This window comes from Acanthisitta chloris, unplaced genomic scaffold, assembly GCF_000695815.1.
Source record: "Acanthisitta chloris isolate BGI_N310 unplaced genomic scaffold, ASM69581v1 scaffold26625, whole genome shotgun sequence".
NCBI lineage: Eukaryota > Metazoa > Chordata > Aves > Passeriformes > Acanthisittidae > Acanthisitta > Acanthisitta chloris.
In genome coordinates, this window is record NW_008675810.1 from 42790 (window position 1) to 62289 (window position 19500).

The window sequence follows — 19500 nt, forward strand, 5'->3', positions numbered from 1 at the left end:
AAGGACCTACATGTCTACTGTTTGAGATAACTTGAACCTCTTCCCAGTAGTTGCTTGGGTGCATAAAAAAATGCAAGGGGTCTCTGGCAGAGTCCCATGCTGAGGAAGGTAACTCCAAATACTAAATTATTTAGCTGAACTGAGACACCAAATGTCTTGCCCTTTTTCTAGTTTTCCTCTTGGTGGCTTCAACTGTAGAGGCTTGAAAAGGACTATGCCTGAAGAGAGAGCAGTGTCATGAGAGAATGCAGACCAACTCAGTATTTAAAGCTTACAAAAACAACTTAAATGTTTGTGCTTTATTTAAAAAAAAAGGTCTTTTATTATTGAAGGCTGCCAAATTTTCTTTGGGTGTGAAAAGAAAATCAGTTATGGGTGTTATTCATGCAATATCTGATCCATATTCCAAGATGAAAACAGCATTATGCATTTTTCTGTCTTGTAGCTATTCTGATCCATCATTCTATGAAGAATGCAAAACAGAGTATTTGAAGCAAAGAGAAGAATACAGAGCAACTGGAATTAAGAAAAAAAGACAGAAGGTTACTTCAAATGTGTAGTTAAAAGGAACTTTTCAAATTTTATACCCAACTTTGATTTCACTTGATTAAACAGACTTAAATCATCTGTACCCCCTGCATGGAATTTAATTGAAATACACAAAATGAGATGAATGGAGAATAAAATAATCTCTGAAGTTCAAAACCAGTTTTTAAATTTTCTGTAGTTAAGGATCTAAAGCATCCTGTCACAGTTAGCAGGAGAAGTTGCAAAGGTCTGTTCCTCTGTCTGGGTTTGAGATTTTGTTACTAGTTTACAATTTGGAGTTTACAGTTCCAGAATGTCCATTTGGGATTTAAAGCTTGTGGCTAGTTATGTGAGCCAGGCTACAGAAAAACTTAAGGGTGAATAATTTCAGGTATGTTAACAGATCACAAATTAGGTATACATTGAAGTTGATCTGTTAGTCATCACTTGATGCTGGTTGTTTATAGAGATGCATTTTGCATTTGTCACCCTTCTCTTCTACTGAGAAGAGCTGCTTGGACCAATGTGAGTAATGTTTTTCATGAAAATGTTGAGTCATACGAGATAGTACATGTGCCAACAGTGTGACTCATTTTTAAGTGTATGTTGTGAGAAGGGCTGGAAGCTCCATGCTCGTGTGGGGCCCAGATTGACCATTTTGACTCTAGAGGAGAAAGTAATCTGATTCAGACCTTACCTGAGAACAGGGAATAAACTGTATAGCTGCAACACTTCAGGAGTGAGTGATCACACTTGCAAAATTATTATAGGTAGACGTGAGTAAACAACATAACATTTCCAGTTAGTGGAAAATTAGTTGTTTGACTCTGTAGTTTTTAAAAAAGCGGAAACAAGTTACATCGTGAAATGTGTTTTTAAGGACAGTTACTGTTCCTTTACCCCACTGTGAAAACCTGCAACATTTTCAACCCTTGGGAAGCTAGCCTGGGGGTGTAACCATTGTTAAAAACCCTTCCAAAGAGAATTTGGGCAGGAGTGAGCATTCTCTTAGGGGCAGTTGTTGCTCACCTGGGTCATGCTCACGTTTCCAGCACAGCTGGTGAGCACAGACAACAGCACCAGCAGTTTTCTGGCTCAGCAGAAAGTATGTTCAGCAAAAAAAAAGTGACCAGTAGTGGAGTGGAGGAATTGAAGCCTGCAGTGAAACAAAGCCCAGATAAACCTGCAGGTCATGCTCCCCCACCCTTCTGTACATGCTGTCTGTGAACCACAGCCACAACTCACTTCTGCACTGATAACTTTAAGTTCTGCTGTCAAGCCTGAAAATACATGTACTGAATTATGCTGTCAGGCACTTACTTCTCTTTACTTAACACTGTTGTGAGTGTAATGAAGAACTGGATTAGTGCAGCTCCTCCAGTTTGCTATGGGATGTACTCAGAGCTGGGATTTGCACCTGGCATCAGCTTCCTCTCTTACACACCTATGGCCTTAATGCAAAGTTTTGTATTCTTGGTCTCGCACCTTTCACTTTCGTAGTGTCTTGTGCAGTATCGTGTACTTGAATTTCATTTACCTCTTTTAAAGTTTAAATGAAAGAATGAGTACTATGAAGTGGCAAAGTCATTACTAGTCAATGGCTTTCAGTTTTGGTTTTGTCTCAGTTGTAACTCTCCTTCCTGCTCAGGTTAACAGGAGGCAGCCCTAGATTCTAATCAGTGTAAGAAAACATCTGTAGTTTTGGCAAAGCCTTCATCTTCTGCTTCAGCAGGGAACTGAAAGCTTTTTTTTGCTACATGCTGAGTATTTTTTAAAAAGCACTTTGATTTTGTAAGAAGTTACTTGTGAAGGAGGACACGGTACAACTGGGGCAGCCTGACTGTCTTCCCCCTCAGCCCTTTCACCTCCCAGCAAAACGAACCCTGGTACCTGCCTGTACTTAGAGCAGCCAACTCTAAGTGCTGAGGCAGGGAGCTGACATGCAGTACTTCGTCCAGCCATCTCCATCTAAGACAGGGATTGCAACTCTTAATTAATGGGCCCTAAATAGTTTGGGTTTTTCTCTCATTTTGAAATAAATTCTGCAGGATTCTTACACATTATTATCCTGCATAGGAGTAGACAATCGGGGGAAGGAATCTAGTTGTGTCTCTGCTGTTGTCAGTTTAGCCTGTTCATCTAGAAAGGTTACAGAAGTGCAGAGATTAGCTTGAGAAGGTCAGCCAAGGTCTGCAGCGTGGCAATGCCACTCACCCATCACAGTTAATACTTGTATGAAAGCCTCTGACGTTTTCTAACGTGACCTTCTGAAAAATGAAGGTGGCATTACCAAGTGTTTACATTCCCAGTTTTAACACTGCCTGTTAACAACTAGAAGCTCCTGCAAAGTTGCAGGAATTTCACTGTAGCTGCATGATGAGCCTGCACCTCGTGCTTACCTCCTATAGTGGCAACCTGGTGCCCAGCCTTCTTAAAATCATTTGCTCCAAGGCACTGTTCATTGATAGTAGTGAAATAAAGTCTTAAAGCTAGAAGAGTGCTTTGTTCACTGAGTACCCTTGCATGGTGCAGCAGAGCATGTGGCTGTTTCTGCAGCACAGGGGCCTATTTGTGCCTCTCTGTAGCACTTGGCAAGCACCCAAGACACCCCCATATTTCACTAGAGACTGCACTCTCTCAGGGTATTAAAGCTGTCTTTAAACTCCTGAGGAGCCCCCTACAAATGCCAGATGTGAAAGGAAGAAGGAAAAAGGTATCATACAGTTATTTAGAAGTTTGCTTTCAAAGAGTAAAATGCAAACTCAGAGGGAAGATGAGTGGCAGTTTGTTATGCACAGGGTTTTCAGAGGCATGGAGTGACCAAACGCTGCTGTCTGAGACATCACCCAGCAATTAATCTGCAAGCCAGAAACCCATTCTGCTTCACATTTAGCACAGGGCATGCTCCTCCTCAAGTAACTCCTGCAAGTAATTCCTGTGTCCTGTTTACTCTGCTGATCAACAAATGGTCAAATATAGTTGCAATGTAAGTGCTCCATCTATTTAAAAATTGGTTCAGTAAGCACCTTGGGTATTTCTTACATGCTTCTCCCCAGATCAGACCATCCATACTAAAACAGTCATTTTACCACTGAATTACTGTATCTTAATGTTTGAAACACTTGGTCTCTTCCATCTTAAAGTATAATTAAATTTATTCTGCTGGACACTGATCACAGGGTGGTTTGGTTTTTTTTCAAATGGTTCAACTGCAACTCAGTTAAAATTAGGGTTTCCTTTTACTGCTGATCGTAAAAAATAAAATGCTTTCATCCACTGTCCTATGTTCATACAATTGCAAGTAGCACAGCAGTTCCCCTGAAGAAAGGGGGGAAAAGCCTGACCCCTCAAAACCTAAGAAATAATACAAAAAAACCACCAACCCAGAACCTCACATGGCCTTTTTATATTCAAACTACACAACATATCAGGAAAACACCTTACTGCTCTGCAACCCTCATTCCTCACAGGACCTGTCTGAAGACCGGAAGACAATACAGCTGTCAGTTCTCTCCTCTTTTACCAGGCCACAGGACCATTAAAGCTACAGCTGTCTCAGCACTGGAGTCTCAGTCTACTGCAAGTTGGTTTTGAAATCAAATTCACTCTGCTTTCTATCACCACTGTAGTTCCTGTGATCCTTACGTGGGCCTGTGTTTCATCACTTGGTCTGGGTGTTGTCTTATTCTAACTCCCCCATATGTCTAGTGCTGCTCTCATCTTTTTCCAGCTGTAAAAATTGGACAATGCATCACAGCTAATTTGGGAGTTTGCTTTCTTCAATATGCCTAGTTTACATAAAAGGAAAACTGATCAGTTTTAAACCACAAAACTGGCAGGGAAACCTACACCAACTAGATTTTAAAAATATTGAAAATGAACCAAAACAATCCAAGTTTACATGTGACCTATTAGAAGGTCCATCCAGCTCCCCAAATATCCAAATACATATTCATCAGCTTGCCATATGCCACTTAAATGTGCAAAGCAACAGCCTCCTCTGGCCCTAAAAGGTGTCTTTCATTTCTGTTAAATGGAATTAGTGCTTTCTTAAATTGAACATTGTCAAAGTGGTAGGTTAGGTGAGGTTTTAAAAAAGTTGAAAGTTTGCATTCAAGTTAAATTTGTTTTGGTGTCATTTAGTGTAACTGAGGACTCTGGTCCTTACTTTATGCGATTTTACAGTTTGCTGTAACACATGCACATGTGCACACAAACACCAGAACCCCATTAACTACAGCTACTTCTGCATGTAATTTGCTGTCAGTCTGATGAAAAGATTTCACTTCTGAAAATGGAAACAGCACTGTAAGCCACCAGCCGTGTGGATTTAAATGACTTTTCTGCCTTCAGTCAAAATCTGATTGTAAGCTTTGGACCAACAGATGCTTTACATGCAGTTAGCTCCCAGGTGACTCCAAGGCTGGGGACTTCCCCTTCAAATGTTACAGCTCGGACGTGGCAGTGAGGGATTGGATTGGAAATGCTGCCTACAGCAAACTGCATCATCAGTCCCACTTCTCCCCAGTACCTGTAGTTCTCCTAAGTCCCTCTTGGCAAACAGCACTGCTCCCTTCTCCAGCACAGGAAGCAGCACAGAAGATAAACCAAGAGTCGAAGGCAAAGCCTGGAAATTCTCAGCCTTTGCACAGAGAAGCTTAATTTAAGTTCCCCTGTCACACAGGGCAGGACAGGCTGACCAGGAACCTTTTCACACAAGTGGTCAAAGCACAGGAACACACTGTAGCTTAAAGTAACTAAATCCTTCAGGTTTCAACATTCAAGAGAATACTTTTCCCAGAATATGCTGAAGCAAGCTACAGTAGATGGCCATTTTTCCCCTGAATGAAAGAGGATGGAATAACATTTATACACAATTAAGGAATTAAAACTAAGTAAAAATTTTTGTGCCAAATAAGGAGATTTGTAAAGTGAAACCAATTTCAAACAAAAATATATTTATTTAAAATCTTGCACAGTAGAATTCCTTCATCGCACAAATCAAAGTATTAATCATGTTAATGCCTGTTGGATAATACATCACTTAATAAAAAGCCTCTGTAACACTGAGGTGGGGAGCCCCAAAAGTAAGCTGTGTTAGAACTAGATACCATAGAGCTTATGCAGCCACATGAGCAATGTTTTGTTATTACACAGGTAGTTGGTTCTATCAGCTAAAGCCTAGTGACTTGGATTTGTTTTATGCATATTGGGTTTTGTTCTATTACTTTCCAAGAGATTGTACTCCCCTGAGCCAGCTGTGTTCATTGGTCAGAATAAATTCCAGCATCTGACACCATTTCCATTAATCACAGACAAGCCACTATACGTGAGCAAGATAATAGAAAGAGAAAACCAGTATCTGGTGAATGGGAAACATTATTTATGTATGCTGTTTGCTAATACAGAAGAAGGTATCAGGAAGGCCTTTTTTTTTTTTTTTTTTTTTTTACTTTGATAGACAAACTGAAAGAAGAGATGGAGATGGGCTTTGTATGAAGTACTTACTGCGCAGGAAGAGTGTCTGGAACCACACGGGTCACGTAGCACCGTGCTAACACTTTTACAGCCCATCATGGCTGTGCTACAGTCACAGCTTCCCCCTGTATTTGCAAGCAATTTTAAGATAATTTGCTACTAAACAGCTGTGAAATTAATTTTTATTACTTTGTTTTTATGCTGAACCTGTGAAGTTGAATACTGCACCCACCCACCTTTAAACTTTATTCAGTACTGAGTATCTTCCCACCCATTACAAGTTAGGTATCATAGATCCAAAATACCAAAGCATTTTTGTCAATGTTTTGAGCAGTCAAGACATTTCACTTAACCCTGTTGTGTTAAACCAGATATGAAGCAGAGAAGTTTAAAAAAAGGTATAAATTGTGTTTGTCTAAAACAGTTTGTAGCCTTAAGAGGAAAAAAACCAAATTAAAAAAACCAGTACTCAAGACACCCATAATCTCTAGAGCAGGCAGTTGTAACTAATAATTCAGTGGCATACTAAAGATACCACAAAAATACTTACGTATATCAACAATGCAACAACACCAAGTCTGATTAAATTAAGGCTTTGTTTCTTTAACAAAAGAAAAGTTAGTAGCCTTCCCCACCAGAGTGCCAAGGTTCTGGTGCTGTGCAAATGAGGCACAATGTGGATTAACTGCACTGTGAGCAGGATGGTCCTTGTGGCAGCACCACAGTGCACAGAGTTAAGTCAGTTACCTACAGCAGGAACGGAAGGAAATGAGCTGAACCCCCAGGATTCAGTGCTCAGCAGCATTGCTTACTATCCCTTAGAATTCACAAACAAGGCCCAAATGACACAGTCTAAAACAGGATAGCCTAGGGGTGATTTTTCTCGTCACTAATATAAATCAAGGTTTGGACAGAAAAAAATTGTCACTAGTATAAATCAAGGTTTGGACAGAAAAAAAACCCCCAGAAACACCTTTCTTTTTTAAAAAATGACATAAAAATGCATTTCTAAACCAGAGGAATCCGAAAGTTCATTGAAAGGAGGAAGGGAGAGAGAATCCAAGTCTTCATTTTATGTCTTACTCAAAAAAACCCACCCACTCAAAAAATAAGCTCAGAACTGGTACACGTTTTAACACCAGATACCAAGTACTTTGTTGTTAACACACACATAGCAAACAAATACAGAACTGGATTATTTTGCTTTATTCCACAAATTCACTTTTCAGTGTAACCTGCAAATGTATGTCATCTGCAGTACAAATCTATCTAGGCCCCATCCTATGTATTACATCATACCAGCACAGCTTTAACTTCAAGGAACTTGCTCCTGATTTACAGCAGAGGAAGACTAGGCTTTCTGCTTTTGGAACTAGAATTAAAAATAAAGAAAATAAAAAGAAAATAAAGAAAGAACATTCCAAGCAATTTGTTTTCCCTCTTTAGAAGTCCAAGCATTAAGGTGCCTCTTCGGAATCATTCTGAAAATGCCTCAGTTCATTCTAAACACTGTTCAACTTTTGTGCAGACAGTTTTGATTACACTGATCCAAGTAATCTGCTGGACAGTTTGACAAAGTTGGTTTATTTTTCATTTCCCAAAACATACTCTCATTAGGCTTTGGAGGACTTGGGAATACCCAGGAATTATCTTCCAGAGAGCTCTTTCCATAAGAATGTTGCTCCTGAAACGTTTTGCCATCAAGTGGAACGGGTTTCTCATCTGTCCATGCTTGTAGAGGCACATTTCCTGATGGTTTGTGGACACTTCTCAGCACAGGAGGAGACACAGCATTGCAGAATTCTTTATCATTTTGTGAGAGGTTTTCACACACTACTCCAGATGTCAAATTCAGCTTTGAAATGTTCAAGTCAACACACTGTACTGGTGCAGTAGAGGCAGCTGAAAAAAGAAGATAAAAAATAGATTTTAAAATTACATTATGTAATGCATTTTTCATGTACTCCAAATGTACTACAGTCTAGCAGGTTAAAAGCCACAAGATTTCTGACCATATTCAGTAACTACTTAGAAGTTACAAGCAATGTACTAACCTCACCAGTCTGATTTTACAAGATGAATCAGAGATCCTGAAAATCACAATGTCTAAAATACACCTAACTCCAAGGAAACCTGCCTACTCCCACTTAACGCAGATAAGCTGATGGATATTTCTGACCAGATTGGAATGGATGCTGAAACAGAGGGTTTCCATGTGCTTGGAGAAACTGACCAGATGCAGAACACTCACTGCTGCTTCCTATTTGATTATCAAGTCTTTTAACCAGTTGTGTTCTCAGGCTGCCCAGAACCTGAATTCTCACTGCCCATGAAGCAGTAAGAGGGAAACACACAGTGTTTACAGGTTCTCTGTGCTGACTTCGAAAACTGAAGTGACAGATGGCAATGTTTAGCCACCTGAAATTCCAGAGGACTTTTAAACTGTGCTAGAAATGGGAAGATTTTGAAACAGAACAGCATCCACCTTAGAAATGAGGCCAGAAAAACTCTGTATGATCACAATAAACCTTGACAGGTTTACGATTAAAGACTCATTCGGTTCCCAGTTTCTCTGCTGAAGTTACCTGACAAATGTGTTTTAGAATTGTAGGAACATGGACTCAGCTGGTAACAATATGGCCAAGTCTAAAAAATGTGTTGATAGTTTATCAGCCAAGTACCAGAGAGTGATCATTAGTCATTACTGACCACAAAGGCAAGGGCTGACTGAAAGGTAAATCCTGTCATTACCTCACTGAGCCAAAGCTGTTTAGAAACAAAAATGTCTTAATCTGGTAATGGACATGGACATCAGAGACTGTCACTGATACACTGAGTTCACTGTCTCTTAGCTGTTATTCTGAGCACAGTAAACACCACAATTGCAGTGAGCAGAAAACAAAGGAAATGGACTGTTCATCACAGTGTTTGACTGATAGTCTGAACCCTCCAGAGTAAGAGCACTATGGTAAAGCATTTGGCTCGAGAGAAGCATATCTATGAAATACAACTGTCTGATGAACTGCTCACAGAAATTATACATACTCTGTGGAAATTATTTAACCCTTATATATGGCAGTTTTGCTTCCCCGGTATTTTGACATTCAGAAAATGTCACCTTGCATAGCATTTTGCTAGAAAAGGCAACTTTTCTGAACACCAACATATGCAAGCATAAGGGAATTTCAGTCTATTAAAGTCTAATTCTAAAATGTTGCTAATTTAATACTTCATATATTCTGTACTGGGAAAATAAGACTGTTTGCAAAAAGATTTTTCCCCCCCTAATATGAAGTAGTTGTGGTAAAAGGTCAAATACGAGTAAACTTAACACCTCAGCCTTGTGCACATAAGCAACACTTGACTGAGAAAAAAGCCACAAGGGGAACAGAATACAGTACTGAAGGAAAAACACATCAGCAACACCTTTATGTGTGAAGTTGACCAGTATGAGACAGAAGCAAAAGCAGAAAATGGGTAAACTGGAACCATAATTCAGCCTGGCTTATCAACTTCAATTGATGAGATTCTGATAAGACATGATAGCTAGTTTCTGTTTAAAATGGTACAGCTTGAAACAACAGTTTGTGTAAGGTCTGTTACTGCAAACACTGACTTGCCTTTCTTGGTCACTGCTGAGTTTCTTTTCAGTTTTCGTAGAGTCTCAGCTTGCGTACCAGCCACCAGTAGCAAATTAGACATTTCTCTCTTCAGTTCCCAATATGCCTGTTGCATACTTTCAAAACAAAAGTTTATTGAAAGTTTAATATTGCCACCTCTAAAGCAGTCTAATAATATGCTCATCAAGCGTTAACTGTTAATAAACTGTTAATAAATTGTCCAGTACTGCTAATTACCTTGAACTGATGGACCTTTGTATATTTTGATTCCTGCATATTACAATATATAATGCATTATATACCAACATACAAGATAATACTAATAATTTCAATTCCCCAAATGGAAAGAAATATGAAGCATACTTTTCAGTTTTCTCATTTGAAACTAACCATCTTCCCAGAAAATTAGTAAATCTCAAAGGAATACTTGAAATAAAGGGACACTAGGGTGCAAAGAAGGCAGAGTGTTAACTTGGAATGCTTGCTGATAAATGACCACACACACTATCATATGTTATGATCTTAGTAATGTTAATTGATCATAATTTTAAATATTCAATTAAAAAAATAAATCAGTACTTGGGTTTTACACCATGCACGTTACTACACCTACACTGAATTCAGACTTAAAACTAAGCATTTCCACCACAGCCCAAACTAGAACATAAAACATACTGTTTCATATTCAAGTCATCAAATTGAATACACTGCCTTATTGGACAGTGTAAAAAACAGTGACCCAATTCGTTCTCTAATTTGAGAAACATTTAGCAACAGCAGCACTGGTCCAACATTGATATTTCAGGTTAACAACTGATAAGAAAAAACAAGAACAAAAAAATTCAGGAGTTAAGAGAAGTCAATCACCACATGTTTCTTGGTAAAAGCTTGAGCAAAGGCTTACTGAATACCACATTTAGGTTGATTAATAATTAACTTTGTGTTCAAAGACATAAGGATGTAGTTGCTTCAACTTAAACATGAAATCCATGATTTAATGGTTTTTTTGATGCTTAACATTCTACCAAGACATATTTATTGAGGACAAGTATCATGGATGAGATTTTTCAGAACATTTCTTTCTTCCTCACTATATTCACCTATAAGATGTTTATTTGAAAACAGCTCAATACCTCAAACTATTGAGATGACTAAGAATTAATAAGCTTTATAACTGTATTTTCAAGTTCCATCCCTTTAAAATTGCAATACAGGATCACTCCTGCATGAACTGTATCAGGCATCAATATGTTCAAAATCACTCTGAGAAACAGCCATTATTCTGTCCTGTGAGTTAATGCTAAGAGAGTGTCCTTAAAACAAAGAAATTAAAGTTTCTCCTTTGCACAGAAATATTTCCCCAGAATACAAACATTCAGATTCAAAAACACTTTGTTAAAGAACAGGGAAAGCTGATAGTTCAATAGGTAATGTATAGATAAAAAGTTAAAATTTTCAGAACTGGTATTTCAAGGAGTTCAGCTAAACCTGTAGCCTTTCTACTGCAGAATCCATTTGGCTCTTTGAACTTTTGAGAAATGACAACTTTAAAATTAACTTGATGTGGCAACCACATTTCCTTAAATCTGAGTGTTTTGGTCTCAAAAGTAAGATCAAACAAACTTTAGTTATATCAAAACAGAGCTGTCCAATATTTAACACAGAAGTGGTAACTACAAGAACAGCTCAGTGTCTGTCACCAACCAGAAGGAAAAGTGCTTGGATGAATTTTGAAAAGAGCATTTAGCGCTTTTACAAGCATTTTGCAAAGGGACTTGAATTATACTCAACATTGTAACAGTTTGTGTGGATACTGACCCATTGCAAAGCCTAATTTTCAAGGGATTTGTAACTGAAACCCAAGGATTCCATGTGACTGAAGTTTATCCTATACTGCCTTCAGTATGATAGCCCAAAATACCTGCACTGTTCTCTTTCAGTGACTGATCTCCCTTCCCATCTGTTCAATACCCAAGGAAGCAACAAGGCATGAGGCTAAAGTCTGTCCTTATGTAGGACCACTCTTCCCTCTGGTGGAAAATACTGTAAGTGCATGGACAGGCATGACTGGGTATAAGAGATGCAGTTGGTGTTTAATTTCCACAAGACAGAACATGTGGGAACTTTTGTTCATCCATTAACTTTTTTTTGCATAAAGAATTAAAACATATAGACACTTTCTAATACAGCATACATACTCAAGGCAGGATAATCTGGTAGTTTATACTATAAGCACAATTATTACTTGAATGGCTGCAAAATGAGGACAAATGCTTTCTGATATTTTAGCATTTTTCTGGACACTACCTATTTCTTTTTGAATAAGTCATACAATGGCTCCTCAATATAAAGAAAAAAAATCTCCTTTAAAATGTTACAGTAGAAATATTACTGCACTAGCAGTAAGAAACAATGCATGTTCCAGAACTAAGCCATCTTAAGCCTGCACCTATGCAAAGACAGAAACTTTCCCAGAGACAGAATGAAAGTATTCCACAGCTGGGATAAGACTTGGAAATTTATCCACCACCTCCTCAAGTAAACTAATTATTTAAAAACTGATCTTTAAAGCCAAGATAATTTCATTTCCATTTTCTGTACAACAAATCTGAAGATGTGAGTATTTTATTGCCATCATCATCCTGAACTACCAACATAACAAAGAATTTGCAATGATCTTGGTAAATGAGTATACTAAGACTTAATTATTTTACAAATTAAATTATGTAACTTGAAATAGCACACTTAAAGAGGCTGCAAGAAGAATTTACTTGTCCTCCAGTAAACTGAAAACATGAAAGTCACTTGACTTTTCATACCTCTGGAGGTCTTGCCTTTGAAGGTGGTCTCCATTAAATGGATTTTCATATTGAACCTGCTCCTGCATAACAGAGGGAAGGGTAGACAGAGAATGAATGAACATGATTTCAGATCTTTTATCTGTAAAAACAACAGTGAAACTACAAGTTCACTAATAGTGAAATTCAGAAGTAAAGTAGTCTTCATTTGTGTTGGCTGCAGTGGGTTTCAAAAAGGAAATAAAGATGTCTACTAAGAACTTCCACTTAAAAATGCTTAAACCATATACTTATATGAAGGCACTGCTCAGCCACTTCCATACGCTCTTTTATACAGTTGAGGTCTCAATGTGTGATTGTTTGAAAAGCAAAATTCGAGAAGACTTTACGTTTAAAAAGAAAGTAATCAGTCTTCTCTTGGTATTTCCCTACCACAGTATATAAAGAGCTTTACATTAAAGCAAACTGCTTCAGTATAGATTTACTTCCACTAGCTACTTTTATGACAGGAAATACTTTATCCCTTGAGTCTGAAAGACTAGTTTAAACCTGCACATATAAGCAGCCTCACTGAATTTAACAAACAAAACATGGGGCTCACTTTGGTAGCTGTGTTTCTAATTAGACCCTCACCTGTGATGAGCTCCCATTCAAATCCCTTCTCTGCATATTCCCTTCCTGCTACCACTCCCACTAGCCAAAGCTGTTGTGAATTTGATACCTGGTACTGTGGTTTCATGATGGCCTGTACATATTTCAAGCAACGTGACAATATAATGTACACACTGCATCAACTGCAATGTGAAATCTGAGTAAGAGTATCAAAAACAAGAAAAAAAAAAGAAACTATTCTTGCCTAAGGTAGAAAGCATTTGAAAATGCTAACTAATGTAATTAAAACAAGTAATAACTAAAATGCCAGCTGGGTTTGAAACAATGCTGACTTGTCATTGCCCATTGATCACATTTGCCTGTATTTCACCTGTCAGATTTTTCCCCTTCTAAAGACTTTCCCACCACTCTCCATCAGAGATTCATTTTCACAGTTAAAAAAAACCACTTTGCACTATATTACCCCACATTTGAAAACCTGTACGCTTTTACTTTTCTATATTAAGCAGTTACCAGAAACCAGAAATTATATATTAAAAAAAACAAACAGAAAAAGGTTGTTCCTTATATTTGTTCTTGGCAACTAAAGCTGCTGCCATAGGCATTATTTAAACAGTGTCATGTGTTGTGTTCCTTACAACTGCTATTTTACTCTGTTCTCGCTAGCAACATTCACTCCCATAATACAATCTGTAATCTTGAATTACTTATACATCTGTTACTCTTTCTAGAGCTACCCAAAGACACCAGAACTGCATGTGAGTTTCAGTTTGCCTTCAGATTGTACAAGTTATTGAAAACACCTGAAAGAATTTCATACAAGTGAAAACACAACCAACACTCAGGGAAGTTACAAAGCACCTCACATGCCTTCAAGGGAATGTGCTTTATCCCCATCTAGTGGAAAAATGCCCTCACTCAAGTATTATGTGAATCAAGATTACACAGTCATTATTATTAATGACTGTAAGGAACCTAGGCCAGGCTGCCTCTTCAGACAATCACATCAAAATCTCTTACACTCGTTCAATCTGACTGCAGAGCCACAGAGACTGCCACTGTACCTTTCATCAAAGGAAAGAAATAACAATGCACTAGACAATTTTTTAAACTTAACTCAATTTCCTAGTGTTAAACTATCTTAATTTTCTTCCTGATATACTAACAACATCCAGGTTACAAAATAAGTTCCTCACAACAGAAACTTGCTCCAGAAATGGCAGAGAAAGGCACCAAAAGATGTACTTTTCTGGTAAGCTTCATGCAACTACCCTAAAGAAAAGGGCTAAACCTCCTTAAACAAATTCCATGACATCTTATAACACAAACATGAGATTTTTTTTTCCTTAAGCAAAAAAAGAGGGAAAAAAAGAAAAATAAAGAGTCCAGATTTTGCCCAAACTTTCTAAGTAGTGCAGCTTACACAGAACACTTCAATGTGAACGACTACCTGTAAGAAGTCATACAGTTTTATTTTTTGTTGTCATATGGGCAATGGCTGGGAAATCTCACCTGTGTAGAATCACAGAATACCCCGAGCTGGAACATTCCCCTAAAGATCACCAAGTTCAACTCCCTGCTCATTGAAGCACTACCTAAATTAAAACTAAATCTTATGATTAGGAGTGTCACTCAGACACTTCTTAAATTTGGACAGGCTTGGTGCTGTGACCACTTCTGCAGGGAGTCTATTCCTATATCCAAGAAACATGACAGTCTATGAAAATACCTAAGGTTAATTTTACCAAAATGTTCATCTTTCACTCAATTGTGTACTTTATACCTTTGTTAACCCTTTATTTTGACTGAACATAGCATTTAAAATTAACTATTAATACAAAAAATCCTTAAAAATTAAGGTACCTTCTGCTTGGATTTTTGCAACTCCTTTCTGAGACTGTTGCACTCTTCCTTGAGCTTTTCTAGATCCTGTTCCAGACTATGCACTTTCAGGTCACTGTTCAGTTTCTCTAATTCCCAGCTGGCCTGAGTACAATTCAGACTTTTCATCACTGTAAAGAAGACAATCAAGACAATCATGTTCTAGTCTCATTCAAGGAATGTAACTCTATGTAAGGTTTCTCCTCAACCAGCCCATGCCCTACAAAAAAAGTCATATTCTGAAGAAACTGCAGTCTATGACAACAGAGAAATAGTAACACTGGTAAAGGTGTTGGCAGAGAAGTGGTTTATTTTCTTAGTTTAAAGCATGGAACCCTACTTGCCAGGAATGCACTGGAGATTTTGCATAAAGAAAAAGGAAAGTACCATCAGAAAAAGGCACTAGAAATACAACAATCAGTTCATGGCAAATACACAAAACATATATACCAACTTGCATACTTTGTACATGTTTTGAAAATGTGAGCCTTTTCCCTCTCAGATTTATATCATTATGGAATTTATCATTAAGTTTTTCCCAAGTTTAATATTGAGATGTTCCCAACAGAACAACAAAAGATACAATCAACACAAAAGATAAAGTGTACAAGTTACATAAAATCTTATTAGATAGAAGACATTCATACAGTAAGAAGCAACCCAAGATGATCCTAGCATCAAATCAGAAGCAGGACACTAGTTAGACAGCAAGAAAAGAAAGAACACACAGGAAGAAAACCCCCAAGTCTTCAACTGCATGGTATACTTATTTCTGGATTTAACAGATTAAACAAGTTTAAGCTACACTGATTTTTTCTTAAACCAGGTACTCAAGTCCACTTAAGAGTAAAATTGATTTCTAAACAAGGCTTCAAATCACCACATTTTCAGAGCTCTCCTTATAAACTCTGCACTTCTTACCTCCTTGAACCATGAGGTCCTCAACGGTGATACTACCATTACATGGAGTTTGTTCTAGGTTTAAAAATTGATGCAATTCAAGTAGTGCATTACATGCTTGAGGTCCTCTTGGAGAGTAATCCAATTCAAGCACAGCAACACTTACAAGTGCCCTTCAAATGACTGCACTTGTACAGACTCTGAACTCAGTCCACATCTCTAACCTGACACAGATGATGTTTTCTTGTTCTCCTTTCTTGTAACTAAATTAATAGGGTTTTTTTTTTCCACAGTGTTTTGTTTTCCATACCTATCATGTACACAGCACTCTACAACTGCAGTAACAGAAGCTGGATTTGGGCTTTTGGAATTGCCAGGATACACTGTTTCTCCTTCCTCTTTTCACCACGCTCTCTACAACCAACATTTTTCTATTTTTTCTCATCTGCCAGCCCTTTCACTGACTGCTGTCGACTGCAGCTATTGCTATACAACATGCTCTTGTACCTGACATAGCCCAACAGTGAGACAAAGGAAAATACTGGAGCATCTGCAGGTACCAGATGAAGTGGATAATCTTTGTCCTTCAACAAGTATGCCCCCATCCCACTCTGAGGAAAAGGTGGTGGGTTCCACAGATGTATATGGCACAGCCTACAAACTGTCAGGTTGTGCCAATTTCTCAAATTATAAAATCATCTACAGTAGAATAACACAACAGCCTCAGATGCTTACCACAGAGCTCCTCACCTATCATGCATGTCACCACTCACAAGACTGAAGACACACACCAGCTCAAATTACCTTACTGCTGTACAAGCCTCTCTTAACTAGCCACTACATAGGGTTAAATCTTCATGCCCTGAGATCGTAATATAACCACTAGGTCTCCTCAACATACATTAAGATGAAGTAACCAAATGCATACCCTGTTGAGTTTCCACTTCAGTTCTTAATTGTAAGAGCTCCACTTCTTTAGACTGCAACTGTTCATTCAAGGTTTTCAAGGTTTCCGCATTTTCTTTCACCTATTTTCAGGGTGGGGAAAAAACCAAACCAAAACCATTTGTGAAGCTTTTTATCTATTATCCCTGATAACTCAATTTTTAAAAACAAAACCAAAGCAAAACAAAGAAAAATACTGCTTTCTTTATCATTAGCCTAGCCCAGTAATAAAATTGAGATCCTTTAAAGTGTTATTCTGACAAAGTATCCTCATGTACTTTAAAACCCCAAAGGAGTGATAAAACTAACACCACAGATCTTTAGTAAATAAAATTCATTCTACAGTAAGCATTTGCTAACTATGCAGTACTTATACACTATGCATTTAAGTCATTACTTGACAAGGCATACCATTTTTTCCAGTTTGCTTTTCAGATTATCCCTGTCGATGCAGGCCTCTCGATAGGCTTGGTAGGCCTTGTTTACTTGTTCACGGCCAACTGAACTGCCTCCCTCTTCCAGTCGGGACCCAAGCAGCTAAAAGTTTAACAGATATGAGAAATAAGAAGTTCTGTATGTTATGTTGAGAAGTGCAATATTTAAAATAGGCAGTAGTACAGCCTGCAATATTAATCTGTCATTTTTCTTTTTCAGTTTACATAATAAATTAATTGAATACATTGATATGGACCAAAGTTTGTTGCAAAAGTGCAACAAAGACTGTCTACAAATCCTGCAATCTCTAATCTTACTTAATGCTTAATGTAAGACAGAAGTCTTACACCAAATCACATCCTTTCATGAAGTTCTTGTTTTGACCAAGTACTGCATTTTCCTTTCCACTGTTTATCCTGCACAATTCCTTTAAACACATTCAGTGTATCTCTTACAGATACTTATAAGAGATTAATGCATATTTTCTTTAAAAATAGGAGCCACAGAAGAAAATTTATAAAAAACAAAGCAGTGACACATATCTGCCTTAAGTATCTCCTCTTTTAGGTGCTTGCTCAAAACAAAGTATGGAAAAGCAAGGCATAAAGTTCAGAAGTTTCTGCTCTTTGGTTTTTGTTATTGACTCTCAAAGTATGTGTCCTACTCATTTTAAGTTTTGTCCTTTACATTTTCCTCCCCCAAATGAAACCAATCAAATAGGACACAAGTCTTAATAAGCTTTCTGGAAGTTTCCATACACTTTGAAATTGAAAACTCAAAAGGAATAACTCCCCATGTACTTTTTAATTAACAGGTATATCAACTATTGACAAAGACTCAAAGTCAGTTCTGTTACTTAACAGCCTTGGACTCCTCTCTCATAGAAATATTTTCATGGTATTCATGAACTAAAAAGTTTTCTCTATGGAAAAACTAACATCTTCAAGAGAATTACATTGAACCAAGCCAAACCAAAAGACACAAGACAGAAAGAATTGTCAAGGTCAAGTCCTGCTTATTGTGATTTTGAGTAACCACATAAAAGATGTTACACTCAGCATGGCTCAGAGAATATTCCATCTAGACCTCTATTCCCATCCCCATCACCCCCTCCCAAGACCTCACATAAAGAAAGTGCTGAGATAGTTTTGTCTTTTGACAGAAAGTCAATCCTGTCAAAGTAGTCACCAAGAATTCCTGAATAAGTGTTTCAAAGTTGTGCCAAGTGCAACTCAAGCTTTTCATTCCAGTGCCACAAAATAATACACACTTTGAAAGCTTTTAAGAGTCAGTGGCACACACTTGGAACTAATTCCTAAAAAATGCCTCAGCTCAAATGCTAGGATCTATCTTTCCATCTTACAGCCATTGTTCAGTGCTGAACAGCTGTGCACTGGGTCTTGATGCTGATAGATTGCTTTTCTATATACATGTTTAAGGATAGCATTCATTACTTGGAGAGAAAAACCCATGCCTTGGTCAATTTTTAGCTTGCATGAGCTTCACCAGACTAAAGCCATGAGAAACTGCATATAAAACAAATTCCTAGATGCCTTTATGTTTTCGAATTACTGCATCAGAAAACAGCCAGCAACATCTCTGTACAGGGCACTGCTGCACTGACTACATCATATATGTGCCCAGTAAGAATCAAAAATCCCAGTATGGCACAACTAGACTACCAGGGGAACAAACTGTGCTTCACTTAAATAAATTTACCAAAACTCTGTCACATTAGAATGATTTTAAGTACATCTTTCAAATCCTTGATCATCTGTTCTGCCATTCAGCCAGGAGCAAAAAGAAGCCACTACCAGAAACTAGTAAATCAACTTTTTTCTTACCTTCTCTTCCAGAATTCTCACTCTTTTTTTTAAGAAGGAGTTTTCCTTCTCTGTCTCCTTTAGTCGTTTCTTGATATCTTCATATGCAGTGACAAGGGCAAAGTGTGAGGCAACAGACTCATCGCCACTGTAGGATGAAACAGGAATATCACTGTCTCTCTTGTGAGCATTGTCTGCTTTTTCATGGTTCAAAATACAGATGTCATCCTCTACCAACTCCTCCATGACAGCTGTTAAAAAACCAGATAGATATGAGTGCAAGGTTTTCACAAAGACAAATTCATCAAGAGTCTCAAGTCTGAAAACCTTCCAAAATAATACTGCAGTGTGTTTCTGTCTAAGCATGACAAGACTGAGTAACTTGGAAATATCTTAATCTTGCAGAAAAAAAATTAAAATTCATTTTACACTGAAAATACACTGGTCAGAAAAGAAGCATATTTCACTGTTACCTGACAA

At 37.8% G+C, this 19500-nt stretch overlaps 2 protein-coding genes across 2 annotated transcripts in view; one reads left to right on the forward strand and one right to left on the reverse strand.

Annotated features, from left to right (window-relative positions):
- The window catches only part of CMC1 (C-x(9)-C motif containing 1), a gene marked incomplete at its 5' end in the record, with an annotated part of 37977 nt that extends 37417 nt beyond the window's left edge, over positions 1-560 (forward strand). Inside the window, one exon of the mRNA XM_009075902.1 lies at positions 446-560. Coding sequence (XP_009074150.1) covers positions 446-560 — 115 coding nt within the window. The remainder of the gene's footprint in view (positions 1-445) is intronic.
- Positions 561-7519: 6959 nt separating this feature from the next.
- On the reverse strand, positions 7520-19266 carry AZI2 (5-azacytidine induced 2). The gene is made up of 7 exons (XM_009075901.1): positions 19042-19266; positions 17174-17299; positions 16746-16845; positions 14900-15048; positions 12446-12507; positions 9627-9742; positions 7520-7908 (listed from the first exon to the last, which is right to left on the reverse strand). The coding sequence occupies exons 1-7, from the start codon at positions 19264-19266 to the stop codon at positions 7520-7522; spliced, it is 1167 nt and encodes a 388-aa protein (XP_009074149.1).
- Positions 19267-19500: the final 234 nt, after the last annotated feature.